Source organism: Lepidothrix coronata, unplaced genomic scaffold (genome assembly GCF_001604755.1).
Source record: "Lepidothrix coronata isolate B3197 unplaced genomic scaffold, Lepidothrix_coronata-1.0 Scaffold71, whole genome shotgun sequence".
In the NCBI taxonomy this organism is placed as follows: Eukaryota; Metazoa; Chordata; class Aves; order Passeriformes; family Pipridae; genus Lepidothrix; species Lepidothrix coronata.
In genome coordinates, this window is record NW_016690251.1 from 4,611,452 (window position 1) to 4,633,581 (window position 22,130).

A 22,130-nucleotide genomic window follows, 5' to 3' on the forward strand; every position below is an offset into this window, starting at 1 on the left:
CAATGTCTGCCCTGTTTTTCTTCTTAAAAAAAAAAAAACTTTTACCATATTGTAGGCACTAAAACACAGACTATACTGGCCAGAAATAATGAGATGTTTCAATCCTGTAGATTTTTGCTTGATGTTGGAAAATGGCACTTTTTTAATGTTTAGGGAGCGTAACACTTGGAACAATTTCATGCTTCAGAAGTGACAAGCCTACATGACTGTATTATGTGGTATTTGACTTTGGTCCACTGTATATTGAAATATCATCTGCAAAGTACTGTACAAAACTTTTTATTAACATATTCTGTTCCACTGTACCATAAAACCCCTGAACTGAATTAAATCCAGCAGGTCTCCAAGCAGATATAATGTCAGTGAAGAGTCTCCAACTGAATATAAGAGAAATTAAAGGACACCCTTCAAATGCTGCTGGCTTTGTTTTTTCTAAAGGCCCTGAAATGAGAGTGGACCCCATCCCAGGCAGAGCCTTTTGTGGTATTTGGAGCCTTCATTTGCACTCTTGGTTTCCAAAAGACTAGTCTCCAAATTTGCATCTCTCCCTGGGGCTCAGTAGTTGAAGGCTATGAAGTATGGTTTCATTTTAAAAGAGTATGTTGTTCCCAGAATCATAATGTAAAATAGGTGACTAAAAAAAGGGTCACTTGCTGTTCTGCCATCTGCTCTTACCAGCATTAAATGCCTGCTGAAAACCTTATTAAAACCAGTATCCTGGCTGGAATGTGGGAGAAGTAGAGGAATACATTCAGCTGTCTTACATTTACTAGAATAGTGCTTACTGGCTATGAAGCACCTTCCCCTTGAGGACTGGACCCAGCACTGTCTAAACTTGACTGTACTAACTCACCAATAGTCCACTGTGGCAGGTAAGCATTGTTTCTTACAGATAAGATTGCTGAGACACAGACAAATAACATGCCCCCAAGTAATACAAGACCCAGAAATAAAACACAGCCTTTATTTATTATAAAGAAATTAGGGAGTAAATTGCAAATGACTGTTTGCCTCTCCCTAAGACTGCTACTGCCTAGCAACGATTGCCAAATAGGATAAACATCATTAGCCGTAAAGTTTAATGTCTAAAAGACATTAGGCATGCTGATATGCAGTCTTGAGGTGTCTGTGTACTATTTTAAAATATATTTTCTGGCCTTGCCTTTTGGGTCCAAGAGTAGTCCCAGCCTTGCCCATGGTATATGTGCACACTCCTATGGATATAATGGAGTTTGAGTTGCAGCGATGCTATAATTAAGTGTAGTAGGGAAATACTTCTGCAGCCAAAATAAAAATTAGAAATCTTGCACGCTACATACATGAGCTTCGCAGGAAATCATTCAAGCCCTCTCTTCCTGTCAGGCTGCGGAATATGCCTCTTAATTTCCCCGGGCAGAAAACACATCACCTCATCAGAAGCTTTAGAAAACGACAAAACATCCCTGCTGAAAAGGACTGCCTGCCAAACGCTTCCATTGCCACTGCAGCAAGGGGGACAGGGAGGGGAGGGGTGTGCTTCAGAAATTTCATGGAAGAAGAATAATTTATCTTGCTACCTGTAAAGTCCCACTGTTAAGCCTTGCATTGCTGCAAAACGTTCATCTCGTAATCAAGGTGTGACCCTTGAAGAATTAATTTGAGCAAGAGGATACACAACTATTTAATTCTAAAAGAATAATTTATACTCCTGAATCTGGATGGTGTGAAATTCTCTTACAGTGTTGGAGCCAAGACAAACATCTAGGTGCAAAATCCACACCTGCAGATCTCTTACATATTTCAGTGCCAGAACAAAAGCATCTCAGTCACACACTGTGCTGTGTGCATTAACCTGTAGCAGTGGTTATCTCGTCTGAAGTTACAGTGTAGTTTCTTAAAGGTGCTGTAGCATTACTAACAATAAAATCTGAATTTATTGAAATATTTGCTACTGCACTTCAGCTTAAATGAGTCAGGTATTTTAAATAAACCTCAAAATTCTATTGAATCATTGCTTTTCTGAATCTCACACAATTACATTCAGAGTCTGTATATCAAATAATACATTAGGACAGAGAATTTTTATAGACCATTATCATAACATTTATCATTACTTCAGTGTATTTGTATTGCTGGACTTTCTTCCATTTCTTTTTTTTATAAACCAAAGTTATGATGAGGTGAGAATGTTTTATCATCACTGTATATTTGTGGGACTCTTGCACCGACACATTTTTCTACACATTAAAGGAATAATTTTGAGTCAAAGTGACAAAGATCCATGGTGTCTATATATAAGCACACTACCTTTGGTAATTATAGTAATAGAGTATTTTTATATAAATATAGTACAATAGACCAGCTTCCTTTTACAGTGACATTTCAGTCACATAGAGGACTGCATAATTTACATTTTCAAGCTGAGAAGTAGGTGGGAACTGGTGCTGTGATGTCTGGATTAAGTGTTTGTACAGCCTGAAACTCAAGCCTGCAGAGTTTTGAATGTCTCTTTTTCATTTTGGTAGGGATTATACTCTTGGCATGTAGTGGTGTAGAGCCCATCGGAATAACTGAGTTGCTGAAGTGATGATGAAATATGGCTGGAGGATTTTCTATCCTATGGCTGGGTGGTCATCTGTTGTATGACAGATATGGTCTCCATATTTTATTTGTGAGATGGCCATTTGCCAATCATTTAGTTAAAGAGGAGCCAGGAGACCCTTGGGAAAGTGTGAGACACAGGAATGTTCCAGCGGGCCCAAAGGCCTAGGCCTTCTGTAACTGGCCCAGTAAAAATGCTGACTGCAGTAGATGATCAGTCCTTTGTAACAAGAAAAATCTTTCCCAGTGACATATATGTATGTATAGGTATGTTCTGTATACACATAGGTGTATTACAAACATAAGTAACTTACATGTTTGTGTCAAGAATAGTTCAGCACATTGTTGTTCTGATCTGGATGGTGGCTTTTATTATGTACAAAGTATTCAGATCCCCAGGTCTTGACCTGCAGTGAACTTATGATTTTCGTTTAGGTACATATTGTGACTTAGAACGTTTCAGATCCAAGTTTACTGGCTGAGGCCTTTCTCTTGCATATTAAATTTATGCATGGTACTGATTTGGGAGTTTAGAAGTATTAAAATCATGTGAGTAGTTGCTTTGGTTTGAGAGAGTTTAGCAAAACTTAGTGGCTTTAGAAAATACAACTGTTTTTCTCCTAAGATATATCCAGAAAGCTAAGAGATTAGGAATACAATTTACCCAGCCCAAAGTTGTGTAGAATCAGTCCCAAAATTCCTGTTAAGGTGAAACTTGATTTAGATAAAGAAATCATTCCTGATTTTAGCTGTAAGACCTTGCTTTGACTCTACAGAGTATGTCTGAGGATGTTGTAGCAGTAGGTTCATTGTGCAAATTGTTTTTTAACAGACACTATTTTAAAATTCTATAACGAAAGTATTTGTTAGCAAATAAATATAAAAACAATCTTCCTAGGGCCAAGAGGGGATTGTGTGGTAATTGTTTTACCTTGCTTGTTTCTGGTAGTGAAATGATGCAGTACTATTCAATAAAATACAATTTCTGCAGGGGTGGGATTTTGAAGTTTATGAAAATATTAGCACTTATAATCCTGTATAGGTGAAGAAGTGAGTAATGCAGTGAAAATAAGTCCCAAGGACATAATTATAGGATGCTGTTTGGTTGCATACTGCTTGTCCTGCCAACATGAAGAAGCAGACACACTGAGATGGAATATGGTTGGAGAAATTTGAGGAATATAATTGGGACATGCTGGCAAGATTGATGCAGAGCAGACATCTCTCCATCTCCTCTGGTGCCCCTCATCTCTAAATCACTCTTTTGAAGATGTCTAGCTATTTCTTTAAAATTATCCAAGTTGGAGTTGAACCAGAGAATGGGAATAAATTATTGGTATTGCAGAATTCCTATGTATTTTAAAGATGCTTACGTTCAATGTTAATAATAGAGCTCCTCATTTAATTCAGTATATTGCTGCTCTTTGTAACCAGCCGTAAATTCTCTACAGTCCTGTATGTGCTGATAGACTAGAAAATGATGCATCTTTTTTATTAGTTCAATATCATCAAATAGCCAGGGGAATTCACGCAGGAGGCGTTTTTACACAGGGCTTTCGCCTGCAAAACAACTCCAGCAATGCCAATGGGAGGTTGCATATTTCTGTCTCAGACAGTGAGTGCTGGGAAAAAATTGGGTTTGATGTGCTTTAAGTGCAAACAAAAACTGTGGGGAGAGGACTTGCTTTCTCATGCATTGTTCCAGCAGCAGTGGCTTAGCAGACCAAATTCATTGGTACTTGTTACCAGCTCTCGAGTCTTTAGTGTGTTTTCCAGATATAGCCGGCTGGAATTAGTTCAAGCATTTTATTTGTTGGTGTACAAGAAGGGCAGACAGCTCCCCCTCTCTCTCCCTTACCAGTTTTGCTTGCCACAGTTTCTACAGGATGGAAAAAGAAATGAGGGCATGGCTTTGAACATCTCTGTGGAAGAACTCCTAGAAGGACATATCTGAATGTTTGTTTTTAGCAGTTGTGCCACTGGAAGATTTTCATTTTCAATGTGATAAATAGGATTTTGCATGCTTGTGTGGATTCTCTTCAGAAATTAAAGCTATGAGCTTCCAGTGTGGATGCACATTTGAATGGGATTGGGCTCCAGTTGAGTTACATCTCAAGGAGTCCCATTCCCCATCATTGTAGCTGCCAGCCCAGTGTAGGTGCCTGGTTTCAGCCTGTCCTCGCTGTGAGGGAAGAACTGGTAGTTCAAGGCACAGTGAAAGGTTCGGGTCAGGTGTCAGCTGGAGTCCAGCAATGCCATCTTCCAGAGCATGTTTTCAGTGGTAGTTCTTAGATCCAATGATCTTACATTTATGGTAGAACATAAGAAAAAACAAACAAATTACACAACAGCACGGCTAGAGACAACAATTTTTAAGAGACCGAATGTAGTCCTTTAAGATTCACAGAATTCCTGCAGAGATCTTTCTTACTTCCTATTTGATGCTATCACATCACCTTCAGATTGCAAATTTTTAATATTTATGTGGGCAATCAGTGGCAGTCCAATTCCCAAATTTTTTCTTTCAGTCACTCATTGATGACAAAACACACTGTTATCTTAGCAGAACTACAGACAAGATGGTGCTAATGTCAGTAGAAACATATAATGTGATATTTACTAGTAGCATATAGTGTAGCTCATGAGTATTTGGTTTTTTCTTCTTCCCAGTTGCTTTGTACTTTAAAGAGGATTTTCTCATTTGAGCTTGTCACTTCTGATGCCGATTCATGCTTTAATGTCTTCCAGCTTGCCACTTTAGAATTCCCTCCAAAGAAGCTCTTTGGAAACAAGGATGAACGAGTGATTGCAGAACGAAGGAGTCACTTAGAGGTAATGCCAGCTTTTTAACAGGCTTTTGTAATGTGTTTAGGTGGAGTAGTCTCTGCCTGACCAACAGAAACTGTTCCCATATGGTCAACATTAAATAGCCTGCTTTAAGTATTAAGTTACTTGCTGCCTCGTTTAACACAGGAGATGGCAGCAGTAGATTGCAAAGTAATGAAACATCTCTTAAAAAATAAATTACTCCTACTCTAAGAAAAAAAAAAAGCAACTCTTTAAAGATATTCATAGGAGGTACATTTATTTAAGGGGGAAAGGTGGTGGGTGAGGTAAGTGTTCACTGTAGACAGATGGTCTCTGTGCAAGACAAGATTAAAAAAATATATTGCTATTTTAAATGCAATTTGTTAGCTGAAGATTTACTTATTTTATCATAGTTACTATATCCAAATACCTCATGACAGAAGGAAAGCGATATTTAGGCATCTCTGAGTTTTATTTTGTAACCCAGCTTTCTGAATGTATTCTTTTTCTTTCAATTAATTTTAAAAATTAATTTTATTGTGGACAAGGTTATTGAGTTTGAGGGTTTGAGTTATTTTGCTGGTTCTGCAGTGCCATGTGGATTGCATAATTTTGAACTCCTATCACACATTAGGTCTTTATATTTCTATGTTAATGCATGTTTTATTGCAGCCCAGCGGCAGGAGGTGGGGTTTGGGGAAAGAAGAAGAGGCGTGATCAAAGACTAAACTATACACCCTGCAACTATATTGTAGCCACATGGGGATTACTTGATCATGCAAGTCATTAGGAATTATATTCTTTGTAGAACTAAAATAGCATTAAGTAGAGCTTTAGAGAAATTAATATAAAAGTTAAATTGCTTACAACTGGAATCTTCCCTTACATGTTTTGAATTTTTTCTACGTACTTCACCTTTTCTTTGATCTACCAACAAAACCTCCTCCCAATGACTTTTGATGTGAGGTTGTTGTACATGGAGCATAAAATGTAATTTTTTTCTCTTTCACATCCTCAATATATGGCATAAAGACACGGCCACATTCCAGTCTAGTACTCAATTTGCATTTTTTTGTACCAGTAAGAAATTTAATCCCTTAATCTTTCTGACCTTTCATTGATTTAATAACAGATTTTATTGTAATGTTTCTAATGTTAAAACTGCTGTGCATAGTGATGCTTTGATCCTAGTCATGTAGTACTTACAGCTCTCTATATAGCCAGGTTTAACTTAAGATTAAATTGTATCTATTTTAGCTAAATTCAGTCATTAAAACCTCATTACCTTTATATTTTGCAAGCATAATGATATATGACCATTGTTCACATGAATATATTTTGCCATATGCCACTTGGCCATGCCACTCAATAGTCTTGACAGATCACTCAGTTTTGAGGAACTGAAGATCTCCTGTGGCTAAGGGAAAGTTAAATAAAGAGGACGAGGAGCCAAGCAAATGTTAACAACCTTGCCATGAGGAATTCAATGCAACAAGCTGATCAAAGTTCCCCTTATGTCCAGATCTCTAATCGTGATATTTTCTTCGCAGTGGTTTGCTGTGGCTTTGCCAGCAGCTGGAAAGTTTCAACTCATATAGCTGCAGCCTCCTCGGTGAAGAGTGAGAGAAACCACCTAGCAGTGATAGTTTCCAAAGTCATGGAATGCATCGAAGGCTCAAAGAACATCTTGAGTTGCGCTGTAAAAGTGGAAGTTCCATTGTGATAGTGGAAGGTGGCACAGGCACCAGTTCTGTTTAAAATGCTGGCTGTTCCTGCCTCGTGGCTTTCAGTCCAGTATGAACCTTGAGCACATTTCAGTGGCTAACTGGAAAGTAGTAAATGGATGGCTTTGCCTCTGTGAGGGACATAGTTTCTTGGCCTCTGGACCACAGCACATTTCTCATGTGGGAATTTGATCAGGAAGAAGGTGAGGGCGTTAGAGCTTGGTATCAAAGAGAAACATGGCTTGTGCTCAGCTGGCTTTCATACCTGATCCTGTACCTTGATTTGCTGAAAACCCTTTGCAATCTCTTTCAAGCCTCACAGATGATGTGTTGATATGGCTGTAGTAGAGTGTAGAAGCTTGTTTGGTTATTCCACTTGGTTAGTCAAGAGCTGATGACTAAAACAGCGTTTTTAGAAAAGGCAAAGCCCAGCTTCCAGACCAGCACAAATATTTTTCAACTTCTGAGCTGACTTTATTGACCAAAAATAAATGACAGCTTGACAAATACCAGTCCAATAAGTGTTTGAACAAATATTCTGTATTGTAAGATCATTAGTAGAGCTGTTATCCTGGTGGTGGATGATAAAGAAATTACTCTGCTCTTACAGTTTTTACATTAGATATTTATACATCTTCAATAGGCTCAGACTTCATCTCATTTTTCCTGAACTTTTTAGATTGAAGTAGCTTTGGCTAGTCCAGTGCTTCCCCCAGGTCCTCTCTGAGCAACTGCAGTTTTCCTTGCACTGAATTAGATTTGTCCAAAACATTCTTTGAAGAACACTCTTCTTTAGGAAGAGTTTAGTTTTTTCTACACATCACCTCTCCTGTTCTTGCGACAGTGAAAAAAGTGCTGACAACAGCAGTGGGGTTTGTGATACTTGAAATGTAATTGGGGGGCTGGCCTTGTAACCGTAATTGGGGGGCTGGCTGTGGTAGAGTTTGCTTTGTTTTGAGATTGACACATAGAGTTACCTTATTTCAACCTGCGATTAGAAGTGGGCATATTGTGTCATAACGGAGATGAAATTACTCGGAGTAAAAGAATCCAGAAAGCCCCAAATTATCAGGATTGTGATTTTTAAATCACAGTAAGTACAAAGTTTATGTAAAACATTACGTTCTTTTATTTATCCTAGCTGATACAAATGCTTGATAACCAAAAAGCTTCACAATGCCTTGTTTTAAGGAATGCACATTACATGAATTATTTTTGTATGAGGTGAAGCTGAGAAGTCATCTTTTATCTCCAGCATGATATGTAGTTGCAATGTAAACACTTTTGCTTTGGTCTTTGTTGGTATAATATCAGATCTTTTGAGCTGTATCTTACATTGCCATAGAGATTTGGAAAAATAATATGCAAGTTTGCACAAAGGTTTTTCCCTATACATCTGAAGAGAAAACACCTAAATTGTATTTAAAATTACCTACCCAAAATACCCCGTTGCAATCTATTACTTTAGAATTTCATCAGGGACCTGTTGCAGGGCAAAACTCTAAATTAATTGTTCCGCAGTTTAAAGACTATAATTTCACTTCAGAGCCAACCTTGCTTGATTAAATCCGCCTTAAATGAAACAGCCAAGAATTCTTTTGATTAAAGTTAATGAACAGAAGTTAGTGTGTATCTGTCCTTTCATGCAATTAGAAATCAGTAGATAAGAGTATAGGATCCTTTTTTTTAAGTAAATTCAGATGATGTATATCCTTTTTTCGTATTTTTTAAGCAAAAACTTCATAAAGGCAGCACTTGTCACAAGAAATAAGTGAGTCACTGAATGTATGTGTTCCTGTTTTAACTGCAAAGTCTCTTTTTTTCTTTAGTGAGTTGCTAGATCTGTAAATGACAGTAAAAAGAAGTTTTCCTGAAATCCCAGCTTCTTTGGATACTGCATTTCTGTATCGTATGATTCCCCTGATTATTTTTTTTCCTTCTTTTAGACTCATGCTTTGTTGTGGTAATGAACATTATTGTTAGCCCTGTTTTCCCATTGTGCAGCCAGAAAAACTGGGCAGGAGCCTAGGCTGACATAGCAGATTGAGTTGTGTTTCTTGACTCCTTGGTCAGAAGCCTTGCAGTCATGCACTCAACTAGACCTTCTTTACTGCTCTTGCTCTCACCAGTGTGTTTAGGGAAAAGCAATTGCTATGCTTACAAAATCCCAACAGGTGGTTGCTTAAAGTAAAACAAAAACTCTCCCAAGCCTCAGCCTGTCTCCTTGTCTCTGTTCCCTGTTTCCTTCTCCCTATTCCCAGGCCTGCATTTCCTCAGGTTGGTTTGCAGACAGCAGAGGAGAGCAAGCAAAATCCCCAATGGGCTTTTCAGGGGGGTATCAACAGACATTTCAAGAGTCAGTAGGAGTCATGTGTTGCCTTTTGGTGCCACTTACAGAGCTCAGGGAGTGAAAGTCAACCTGTGACAGTTTGGGAAGGTGAGCCTACGTCAAGTTTTGTAGAGGAGCACATACATCTTCCTGGCATTGCCTCTCCTCTTCTTTGTTCTTGGTACTTTGAACCTCTTTAAAAAATAGACGTGCTCAATTTATTTAAAATTAATAATACAATTGTCCTTAACTTCCTCAGTTCCTGGTGTCTACTGATGAGGATTTCAATGATAGGTGTTACTGCAAGAGGCAGAAATAAATCTTGGAAGAGCTGCATAATTCAATTTTGCTGTCCAGTCTGTAGCACTGGCTGGGGAGAGTATTGTAGACGCTGAACTGGCTGAAATGTTGCTGTTACCTTCAGTCAAAATTAACCTTCTAAAAGTAGATTACCTTAGAAGCCAAGTCCTTTGTTTGGTTTTCAGTTTGCGTTTTCACTCGAGTTCCTTTGGAGGTGACAATTTCTAGGGTATTTTTGGTATAACGCTCTAAAGTTAGCCATGCCATCCTTCCCTTTTAAAAGTGAGAGTCTGCTGGATTTTAATGGCTCCAGGAACCTGGTACTTAAGGAAAACGGGAAATAATGAAAATAGCACCTTTTGTTGAACTTGAATTCATTTTTATTATTTAAATGTCTTAGTAGTTTTCAAATTAACACCTTGGTGGCAACCAGCAAAAGAAACATCAGAGGATAAAAAAACCCTTAAAATACTTGTTGACAAATTTGGGCAAAAGAATATTCAAGTCTGCCAGAGACCTCATTCGTTGAGGTTTTCCTTGCAGTCATGAGGACAGAAACATTTAAATGAGATTTTAGATGATTCATCATCTGAATATTGAGTATGAACTTCATTAGCACATCCCTGCTGGCACACTGGCTTTTGTTTCACAGGGCCATCCCTTAATATGTTTAACAAACTGCTTCATTCTAGTTACGGGTCAATTGATGTTTCTATTGCAAAAATCCAATCAAGTGAGATTTAAGTTACCATTTCTGTTTGATTTTTTTTTTCCGCCCTCTCTGACTCCAGTCACAAAGACTTTTCAAAGCTACCATATACATATTTGTTCAAAGTGATTATTGAAAAGAAATTATTAGACTTGGGTATCAGCTTACAACAGCATCCCTAATACCAAAGCTTTTTAAAAGGAGCTTTAAAGGCAGCTACTCAGCAGCCTGGCTCTTACAGATTGAATGTTTGCTTCTGATAGACCATTTGTAAGTACTTTTCTTAGCAGCATCTAGATGAGATGGACTTCAGAACGCGTTCAGAATACATTTGGTAATCATTGGAAGATAAAAGAAAGCTCTTCTTTTTTTTTTTACAGACATGAATGCACACCAGAAATGACTGCCAGTGCAAAAGTAAACTGCTGCAAATGCTGTTTGATAATCCTAGAGAGGCTTGTTTCATACCCATAGCCTGAACTACAGAATGCAATATCTTGGAGTGATGGTTTTAATTTCCCACTAGAGGAATAGGGATGCAGTGGGAGCAGGGAAGGAAAGAGCACAGGTGCATCCACAATGATAAGAGGGTGTGTGGTTGGGCCATATTGTGAATATCAATATATTAAATCCATAGTTATATGGATAGTTAAATGAAATCCATGTCATAGATCATTTTCTGTTAGGTACAGTTAATCTATACTAAGTGCCTTTCATAATCTCTAGTAACCATTGAAAAATTTAAGAACAAAAATAACTGCTTTTCAGCAACAACACTAAAGTCTTGCCTTGCCTGCAGACAGTAAGACTTTGCATTTAGCCATCTGAGAGCAATTCCACACGTTGGGTCCCCATCCGTCAGTCTTCATGGCTTTTCTGGTTTTGAAGCATCAGCCCTCAAAAAAGTTGCAGCTTTCAGCACTGAAGCATTTAATCTTTTTTGGGTGGTTCTTCTTTTGTAAGACCCAGTTGGCTTCAAAAAGTGAATAAATAAAATTAATTTTACGTATTGATTACAGTCACTAGATACAAAGAAGCAGAAATTAGGACTTTGTGTAGGTCAGCAGTTGATCCCATACCAATAAAATGTTACTTTGATTAAATACCGTAGACTCTCAGCCAGGCCCGCAGCAATACAAGACATTATTCTTATGATAGGAACAGATGATAAAGATGATTGTTTAGAAGGCGTGAAAGCCTGGGGTTATATTCTGGATGAGTTAATTTTAAGCTCTGGTCCAACAAACTATTGGATGCAGAAAGAATGATGAGCGTAAGCAGCCTCTTGGTCCCATTTGCTCCAACTCAAGATGTTATTCAAGATCAGGTCTGAAACCCCGTTTTGCAGAGTTTGCTATAGGTAACTTAGCATAATATACATTCCCCTTGACAAGAATTTTGGTGTTTCTTTAGCTGTATAACTTCATATCCCTACCTCAAAAATGATCTTTTGAGATCAGATATTTATGTCCATTGCAACCAGAATTAAACAGGATTTGCACTTTGGAGGCATTTGTTTTTTTCTTTCCTTTTTAGATATTTCAGAGTATCAGGAAATAAGGAGGTATGTTTATCATGATTTAGTAAATTTAGAATATGTGACAGCATATAGTTTGAGCTCCAGTTTAGCTCCAGATCTAATGTGTTTTGCTGTCAGGTCAGAATAAATTGCCCAAGATCCCCCTACAAATCAAGTTTTGAAGTTGTGTACCTTTATCTCGGTCTCCAGTAATGGCTCTCCACATTCAGATGTGGGCAGATGAATAAAGGGGGTGCTTAGCCAAGGACACTGGATTGAACTCGGTGCTATCCCTTTTCAAAGCCAGCACATCAGTCATCCTCCAGCATCTGATTTCACCAGAGGAAGCAGAGGGTGATGCATGTCAAGTGCTTTGGTAGCTGTTCGCCAAGGCCGCTCCAGCAGACGACACGCTGTCACTGCCGGCCCAGGGATGCGTGGTAAATTCAATCTTGTTGTTGTTCTTTCTGAATAAATTTTGACAGGACTTGTTTTGACTTGTGCTCTGGAGAAAAGATGGGTTTCCTTCACTAGTCAGGTCTGTTTTGATCCTTTTCAATACAGCCACTCACTTCCTGAAGACAACTCACACTGATAGAGCACCTGTAAATCATAGCCCTTGCTGCCTTTTTTTTCACTTTCCTGCCAGCCTACAATCCAGTTTTGATCGGAGCTGCCTAAAGCCAATAAATATAAGCTTTTAGCATGCAGATGTAAGAAATATGAAGTCCTGTGGATTTTAAATGAATTTCAGTCAGAATAAGATTGTAATTTGGGATGTAGACTGTCTTCAGAAGTTAATTCAACTGATGTGGCATAATAGTAATTCAGCATAATGTGCTCATGCCATCAGACTTGCACAGAAAAATGCTCCAAATAGGTATAATGAATAGTTTGGATTTTGAAAACCTGGGAGAGCAATTTCACCTTGATTCATAACTGGCATCTCTCAGAATACACGTACATTAAGAAAATTCAAAAAGTTGTATGAATTCAAGTAAATTTCAGTACCACCTTGGGTAAAGTTAAGTTTTAGTGGCAGTCAAACACTTCTGGAAATGTAGTGGTAGAATCTGCTTTCACCTGTACAGCTGTGGAGGAAACTAACCCTGATTCACGGAATCTGCATTATGCTGTGCATGAAAAACATAGACAGACTTTCTCAAGGGGATAAAAATGTAAGTTCTAGGGTTTTTTAAATGGAATTTTGTCTGGTTAAAGAGCTTGATTCTTACCTGCTTAGTTCCAGAGTCGTTTAGGTACCTCTAAACGTGCTGTGTATGGTATTGCTGCATCTCTCTCTGCTTTGGGTAAAGTCCAGCCCCAACACAGACTTCTGCAGTGTTAGTGCCACTGCAGAGACAAGAAGTCAAGTCTCCATCATTCAGCTTTGTAGCTCCAACAACGGCAGCGGCTTTCAAAGTAAAATTCTGGTTTTATAGATCCAGCATTTACAGCCATGTTAATATTTGGGGACTATGTAGGTAAATCAATTCACTAACAAAAGAGCTACATTACATTTTTGGTAGAAGCTTGCAGTCGCACCTCCTCCCATCTAGCTTCTTAGGAAACAAGTTCAGTCCAACAAGTTAAGAGCTTACATATGTGTGTCACAGTCAAATTGGCAAGATATTTGCTAGTAAATCAAAAACCCCAACCTAGCATAATTTGCCACACTTGCATTATTTCTGTTAAGAGATGCTTGTAATGTAGGATTTGTTTGGGATGGAAGGTGGTGTGTGGGGTGGGGTTGTACATGCAAACACACAGGGTAAGATGATACTGACTGGGATGTTCTCGATCAATCTATTTATTTATTTATTTATTTATTCGCTGACTACTAGGCATTACCTGTAAACAGCCTTGCTTCTGATTAGACCTAATCAAAGTGAGCAGGAAGGGTTTGATTAAAACAAGCCAATCCTTTATTCTCAGCTTGTGTTTATCCAGCCATGAGCCTAATTAATGCCTGTCAATCTGAAGCAATTAAACCCCCCCCCCCTTTAGTATATGACTTAACACAGTGGTGACTTGTCATTTTCAAACATGTGAATCTGTCTGTTCTCCTGAGAAATCTCTTTGTGCTTATGCAAGTCATGTGTGACTCAAGCAGGTTCTCTGATACGTGGGACAGACACGTTCTGGAGATATTTGTCACCTCTGGCTCCTCAAGGAGGCTTTGCACTAGACACTCTGACAGTGTCTAGTACTGCTGGTTTTTTGTAAGGAGAACCCAGCCATCCTGGTCTTTCAGCAAAAGATAATTGGTCCAGGTGATCCTGTCATAATTTTAGAAGCTTTGTCTCCCAGATTTTTCCACAGAAATAAGATCCTTCAGGCACCAGGTAGTCTCCCAGGCAGTAAGTATTTTTCTCATTGCTCTGAAATCGCAGCTGCACAGAATGACCCTAAGGGTGTGTGCAGAGATAAATGTGTGCGGATCCAGAGGTGACATTAGGTGCTTCCTGAGGGGCCTGAAATATCACTTGAGATATTGAATATCGCATGCTGTTCCTCTCACATACTTTACTCAAATCTGCTTTGTGGTATCTTGCAATATATGTCAAGGTGTTGGGGAAAAGAATTGAAGCGTTGTGTTTTCTTTATTAAAAAAAAAAAAAAGAAAACCCCACAGAAGACCAGAATGTTTCTGAGCAAGTTCTGTCTGGTGAGTGGAGAATTGATATGAATCTGGAATTGATGAAGGTGAAGGTACTAGTTGTAGCCCATGTATGGTCCCCCATCCTTTTGGAGTGCTGTCCTCCAAAGTAATGCCACCTCATATTCTGTACTATTGCTATCTGCAAATTCTTTCCCTGTTTGCTCAAATTTAATAAATCCAGAAATGGATCTGAAACTACCGTGAGAGCTATGAGAGCATTATTCTGGCAATTACTCACTCCTGATTAGCAAGTTTAGCCTTAGGTGGTCCCTGAGGGAAGGGCAGATGGTTTGAGCAGCAGACATAAGGGAGAAGCTTAACTGTGGTGAACCAACTTGTGACCTGGAGGGCTGAGCTATCCTTGCAGACTGCAGGAGGAGCCTGCACAAAACATCCCACTTTGGACAGCTTGAATACACCTTGTAATGTCAGGGTATTTGGCATAAGAGAACCTGCTCCCTTGGAATTCAGTTTGTAAAGGAACTTCCTGTATTGTGGCTAATGGCCTTCCCTGTCCTCCACACCTGACCCAGATAATCCAGTCCTGTGTGGTGGTGGAGATATGATGTGTGTCCTGGATTAAGCAGAGCTGGCTTAGCTTGCAGCCCTTTTCGTAAGGGTTCATATCTTCTTCACTCCAATACTAACTTACCTCCCTGTACAGTGTCTGACTTTTGCCAGTGAGCAAAGAACAAAACACAAGGAAGTAGTAGATCCAATGAGAAGTTTGAATGCTATTTTTCTTACTGTGTTCTGTATAAAACATCTCCCCAGACAGGGCCCTTTGCCAACCTGAAGCCTCCGTGGGACACCATCACCTGTCAGTACCATTTCAGCCCAGCTTTGTTTTTGTCAAAAGGCTGTAGTTAGTGACAATAGCTGGCGTTTCTGCAGTTTTGAAAAACGACTCTGGAAGTAATTTTTTTCTCTTCAGGACATCAATGGAAAGGTTTAAAATGGAGAAAGTTGGTTAATTTGGGGAAGGATCCCCAAATATTAATTTTTCCTTTGCTGTGCCCAACAATTACTTTCTAGGAGACAAAGGCAGGAGGAGATGCGCTCCCATTTCTGCATTCCATCGGGCTCCCTTTGCATGCCTTGTCTTCTAAGCAGATCCTTATTTTTATGATCACAGATTGGAAGCGAAGCATGTGCCTGTCTGCTTGTTTTGAGGTACAGTCTTCCTCAGGAAGATCTGACTTTGCAAATACCTAATTACAGCACAATATGGTTTTTCAGAGTCAAGGAATATGTTTCAATCTGCCTGGTTTGGGGTGTTTGGTTTCTTTTTTTTGGTAATCAGATTCCTATCCTATAGAAAACAGCTGTGATACCTGCCTATGCTTTGCTCTATGAATAATTCAAATCAAAGTCTGATTTAAAGCCTGCAGTGCTTAGCACTAGTCAACAGAATAATTATGTGATTGGTGCTGAGAGGAACTAGCATCTATATTAAAGGGGGAGAGGAGCCTATGCTAAAGTTAGATGAGCAAGTTAATTAGTCCTGCCTCTACCACCAGTGACCTTCGATGACCTTGTGGTAGAGCTTTTGACTGTCACATTGATGTATAGGTGCTGAAAACTTGGTATTGTTTCAAAGAATCCCCAAAGCCTTGTAAGGTTTATCTTATTAAAGTTTCTGGTGCTTTCAGCTCTAGCATATATTAGCAGGTGGTATTTCTAATGCTAACTGTAAAATGTAACTTTTAAAGAATTTTAAACACTGACTTTTTTGAGGGAATGGCTAGAAATAGCGGTATGAAAGCAAAAGCTCAAAGTTTTTTCGCTTTCTGCAAGTACCAGAGTTGATGAGTTTTTAAACACACCAAATTTTAATGAAAAAATCCAATTCTTGCTAAGCTCTGCTATTGGTCTCTGAGGCTATTGCTGTTTGTAATGGATTAGGAGAACAATGTCGCTGAACTAAGTTCCTCTTTAATATGCCACAATTGAAAGGATGATAAGAATTCCACATTTCAGAAAGCTTTTTGATTGTAATAACTTTAATAACTTTAAATTAAGTTATGGCTTTATATTGAAATGTATAAAATTATGAGGTTCCCACATCACGAAGTAGTGCAAAAAACATTAGAATGACTTTGCTGTGCTGATGGATTGAGCTCAGGATGAACACTGGCCTATTGCTAAAAAGGTGAACCCTATTAAAATGATTTTTAATAAGCTTTTAAAATGGTTGCCGTTTTGCTATTTGCATAATTAAAAGGGAGGAAAACTACTCAGATAAGTAAAGAAAGAAAAACCTTTGGGCCTCACACCACTTTCTACAGTTTTGTTTCACTTGTAAAGTTAAAATTTGCAGATACAGCTGTCATAAATTTTAAATTAAAGGGCGTGCAAGTTGTATTGCCTTCTAAGAGGGCAGAATCCTGCTTTTCCTATTTTTTTTTTTAACCCGCCTTTCAAGCTCTATTTTGTACTCTAAACTAGTTCCTGAGTGTGTGTTTAACCTGAACAACCAAACACTACTGATGTGTAAGTTGCCCATTTTACATCCCTGTTACAGTTCCAGGGTCCTGTGCCCTCACACTGAGACGTTTACAAACGAATCATTAGGATACTTTCCAGCAAACCAGCAGCGTAGCAGGTTGGATGCTATTAGTGAAATGAAACTCCAAAGTGTATTTGGAAGAACACTGATTACCAGGCTAAATAATCCAGAACAAATGGCCAGAGTTTTGAAAGGCTAACAAACGAAAATCAGTAATAAAACTGAGCCTTTTGGAATATTTTAACAGTTAACTAGTTTTTTCTTTCTGAGATAATCATGCAAACCTAGTAGCTGTAACGTAGTGCACAGGGACAATGATTTAGTTGCTATCAGTAGGAAGCAAATCAGTACACTAATTTGTATAAAATTTGGACATGTTTCTATGAAGGCAGCCTGAGCTTGCCAGTCCCTGCTAAGAATTTTTTTTTCAAGGAACACATCAAAAGACACCAGAGTGCTTCCCACCTAGTTTTAACTCACCACAAATAACACTATTCTGTAAACAGAGAAAAATTGTGTCTGCTGCTGGAAGTGGATTTAATATGAAAGCTTTGAAAACAGCTTTTCTGCTGCCCACCAAGTCCTGACAGAGGGGATCCTTTCATCTAGCCTTGCTCCCACTCCAGCTGCTTGCAGTGGCCTCCTGGGTTGCAGCGTTGAATCCCCTCTGGATCTCTAAGTTTCCTTTCTGTCATTTCTGGCACTTGTTGCTGTGCTGCTCCACTCCCGGCGTGCTGTGGCCCTCATCCTGTCCCTATCCCATCCGAATTTGGGAAGCGTTGGTAGGGAGCACTCATCTTTTTCTCCTGTCACTTTCTTCATTGCCCTCACTGCAGCCAACAGGACAGAGCAACCTTCCCCTGTGTTGTCCAGCCACAGCTCTTTCATCGAGGCATATGGTTGTGGTGTGAGCAAAAACACTTCCGCCGTCAGTCAGTGTTCCCCTCACTCCAGGACGTCACTCCCAGCCAGCATCTTTGGGCAGAGCAGCCTGTATTTCAGTGAAGCAACAGCTTCTTTGTGTCAAGGGCACACCAGCTCTGGGCTATCTTAACACATCAGCATTGCAAACAAGGGCAAATGCAGATCTGGGTTTTATAAGTGTGCTAATTTGCTCAGAGGTGGTTGTTGAAGAGCACATAATGCCAAGCCATATGGCAGGAAACCTTCATACAAAATTAATTCCATCATTATCTGGTAGAGTCTGCTTGTTGCCATTTTCCCAAGGATCTTTTTCGTATTCAGAGAATCTGTGATACTCACTGAGCAACTCTGGAGCACAGATCTGGGAAAAGAAGTGTGCCTGCAGTTCCTAGTGTTTTCCTGTCACATAAGTGTATATTTAGAGCAGAGGGATTTTTTGTACTCTGCCATTAGAGCTATCATGCCAAAACAATGAGTAATGGCTTTACAGGAAAGGCATGACAGTCAATTATCTGGCCATACATACCAAGGTGAATGCAATAGGTCTTGTAATGTGTCCAGCGAGATATTTTGGTACCTTTGAGCCTTCGGTAGCCATAAACTGGAATTACTGCAGTAACTTTTCAGCACAGTGCTAAAATTCTAACATGTTTTACATTTGATTTTCTACCATATTCATTCTTCAGGCATTACTGGTTTGAGACTTTTTTTAAAGAACCTTACTTTGAGAACTAATTGTGATAAATGTTGATATGACATCTGTTGCTCACTTTAAATTACCTCTTAGTCTGTTGGAATTCATCTTGAAGGCACTTTTGTAATGAATTTTTTTTTTCATGGACATTAATACAACCTGTGGCAGATCTGAATAAAAAAGAAAATTCACCATTCCTGCCAAGAGAATAGTTTATGTTCCAGCTGCTTTTTTTGTTGTTATTGTTTTCCTGCTTTCTGTGATATTAATACAGATGGTTTCCAAGGTACCTAAAAAGATAATAGGTTGTTACAGTTTGGAGGAATTCACCTTGGGAAGCAAGTGAATAATTAGGACAGTTTCCTGAACAAACCATTTCCATGACCCCAGAGCTGCTGCATTCAAATGACTAAACCTTGTGTTCTTCAGAGGAGAATGTGCTTCTCTGTCTTGCAGATATAATTCCCACTGAATCCCAGATTAGTGAATAATTTCATGAGTTATGACTTTCTGTGGTCAATCTGTAGCAGAGCAAAGGAGTTTATCTCTGTGTTCCAGATGACATTTCCTTTACAGCTATTTGGATGATGTAGGGTATTTTTTAGCACCTGTCTGATCAACTGATCTACAGTGTTTCATTCAAAAGATATAAATATGACTTATTAAGTCATGCTAAATGTGAAGGAAGCTTAATCACGTTTGTGAAAACTAACTGTGTTAATATACAGCTGCCACAGTTTCTGTGGGTACAAATGACTGCAAGTGGCACAGAGGTTGGTGAATATTAACTTCTGGGATGAGAAGGAAGCATCTTACACATGCTTCTCATGTGTAAGACTTAAAAAAAAAAAAAGAAATTTCAAGGGCAGCTCAGTGAAAAGATGCTGGTAGGTTCTGAGATAATATGGAAGTCATGCAATCTTTCTGCAGATGGCCTTGATCAAAACAAATCCCATTTGGGGTTTGTGGAGGCTTTATGAGCGAAAGATTTTTGAAGCCCTTTTGTGTCCATATGTAGTGAAATTCCTGCAGAATGGATTTGAGGTTTGCACCTGCTATGGTGTTTGGTAATGCTAGACAACAGTATTAGCGGGTCATGATTAGCAGAAAGCATTACATGACTGCAGAATAAACCAGAAAGCACCACACAGGCACAGAACAGAAGAGTTGCAAAGCTGGGCAGAGGAAGAAAGTGAAAAATACTTATTGTCTGCTTTTCCTGAGCTCAATACACACATTTCAGTAGACCTATTTTATGAATGGATTTACATGCTGATATTTATTAAACGGACTATTCACAGGCCATGGCAATCTTGTTTCTTTTATTTTTTTATTTTTTTACACTGGTGTTCATTTAATTCTTCAAAGTGATTGTAATCAATCTGATGAAGTAAACCGTACAACATTTTGCATTTCCTTCCACAGAAATACCTCAGGAGCTTTTTCTCTGCCATGCTGCAATCTCCATCATCTCCGCTGCACATCGATAAGGTGGGGCTGACACTGTCCAAATACACCATCTGCGAGTTCTCACCCTTCTTCAGGAAAGGCGTTTTTGACTACAGCAGCCATGGGACCAGCTGACTTTTGGGCCAGGATCCTTGCTGGAGAAATGCAGTCAGAGTGGTGCCTTCACTTCCATGGTGTGAGAGGAATGAGAGGAAGGACAAAAAGCTGTTTTCCTCCATACTTGGAAAATTGCATCCAAACAACACCAAATAGAGAGACAGCTATACCCCAGTGCTATCCCATGTCCTTTACCAGCTCTCATAGTAGTGCCTGCATTTTCCTGGCGTGGGATATATGGACATTTTGGTGTGAGTTGTTCTGTTAATACAGTACAAAGATTCTGACTCTCCTGATGAGTTTGGAACCCCTTCTTGGCGGGAGTGCTTCCTTCCCATTTGCTCAGACAATTTGTTCTGGTAGTTCAAGAGCATCTCATGTTTACCGTGGCAGTGTGTCATGCTGACAGAGGGTTTCTGAGCAGCCTTTTGGTTTCTGTCCAAGCTGTTCCTTAAAGAACAGTTTCTCTTTTGTTTCTTTACAGCATTCTGTCGTGTTTAAGGTAATGCTCACACTCCACTGTTGTTTCAATTTCTTTTCCCCTTCCAGATACACATTTTAGCTATTTGACTGTATAATTGTATAGTTTCCCTGAGAAGAATTGAAGGGCCTGGGTAACTTGAATGTTTACAAAAATATATGCAGCAGAAAGAATATAATTTAAACCCTGTCAAAGTCTTCCACACTTGGTTGTTTTGAGGCAGAACAAATCACTCACCATTAATGAAGAAGCAGAGGAAGCAATAGTTACCAAAGAACATGGTCAGCATCTTTTCAGATCTCCTAATTACTAAGACTGTAAGTGGAAACTCTGCACTGTACAGAACTCATAGCTATGCATAAAGCTTATGCAAAGTGCTATATATAATTTTTTAAATAGCTTCCTCACAATAGCTGTAAACCCAAAATTTTATTTGCAAATTTAAAATTTGCAGGATTTGACTATTAGTACTTTAAAATTACTCAGGACTCATTCAGACTTGCACATGTATATATAGATAGAATTCATTTTGTATTGCTGCAGAATCAAAAATATCTGTACACTGGAATTGATTATGTGTACAGGTTAATGTATAATTGGTTGTATAAAAATCAGAATTGAATGACTTCTAGCTATTAAAATGCATAAGGAAAAGCAAGTTTCATGTGCTGTTCATTCAGAGTGTGAAACATTGTTTCTGAGGTGCCTCACTGACCACTGGTAGCTTGTGGTAATGAAATTATTTCATGTTACAGAAAATTATCATTAAAACCTGAAGTAACAAGACTGGTGACATTTTTATTTCATGACCTAAATTATAGGAACAGTAATGTTTTACATTTTATGAGATACATCCACAGTCCTGAGGGAACTGGCCAAGGAAGTGGCTAAGCCACTATCCACCATGTTTGAGAAGTCATGGCAGTCCAGTGAAGTTCCAACTGACTGGAAAAGGGGAAACATAACTCCCAATTTTAAAAAGGGAAATAAAGAAGACCCAGGAAACTACAGGCCAGTCAGTCTCACCTCAGTGCCTGGCAAGACCATGGAGCAGAACCTCTTGGAAACTGCTGAGGCACATAGTAAACAATGAGGTGATTGGTGACAGCCAGTGGCTTCACTAAAGGCAAATCATGCCTGACAAATTTGGTGGTCTGGAGAAGAGAGGCTCTGGGGAGATCTTCTAGACCCCCTTCCGGTACTTACAGGTGGTCTAAGGGAAGACTGGAGTGGGACTTGGCACAAGGACATGCAGGGATAGGGGGAACGCCTGTCAGCTGTGTTTATTAGATAATATGAAGAAATTCTGGACTAGAAATTCTCAC

At 39.1% G+C, this 22,130-nt stretch overlaps 1 protein-coding gene across 6 annotated transcripts in view; it reads left to right on the top strand.

The window, feature by feature from the left end:
* KIF16B (kinesin family member 16B) overlaps window positions 1–21,656 on the top strand; it is a 141,141-nt gene extending 119,485 nt beyond the window's left edge. The window contains exons 26-28 of one of the 6 annotated variants that reach the window (XR_001875482.1): window positions 5,329–5,412; window positions 6,939–7,315; window positions 20,184–20,288. Coding sequence is in view for 4 of the 6 variants with exons in the window: in XM_017818932.1 (XP_017674421.1) it covers window positions 5,329–5,412; window positions 20,184–20,342 (243 nt within the window). In the remaining 2 variants the exon portion in view is untranslated. The other 5 variants (XR_001875483.1, XM_017818933.1, XM_017818932.1 and 2 more) reach the window with 5 other exon arrangements.
* The last annotated feature ends 474 nt before the right edge of the window (window positions 21,657–22,130 follow it).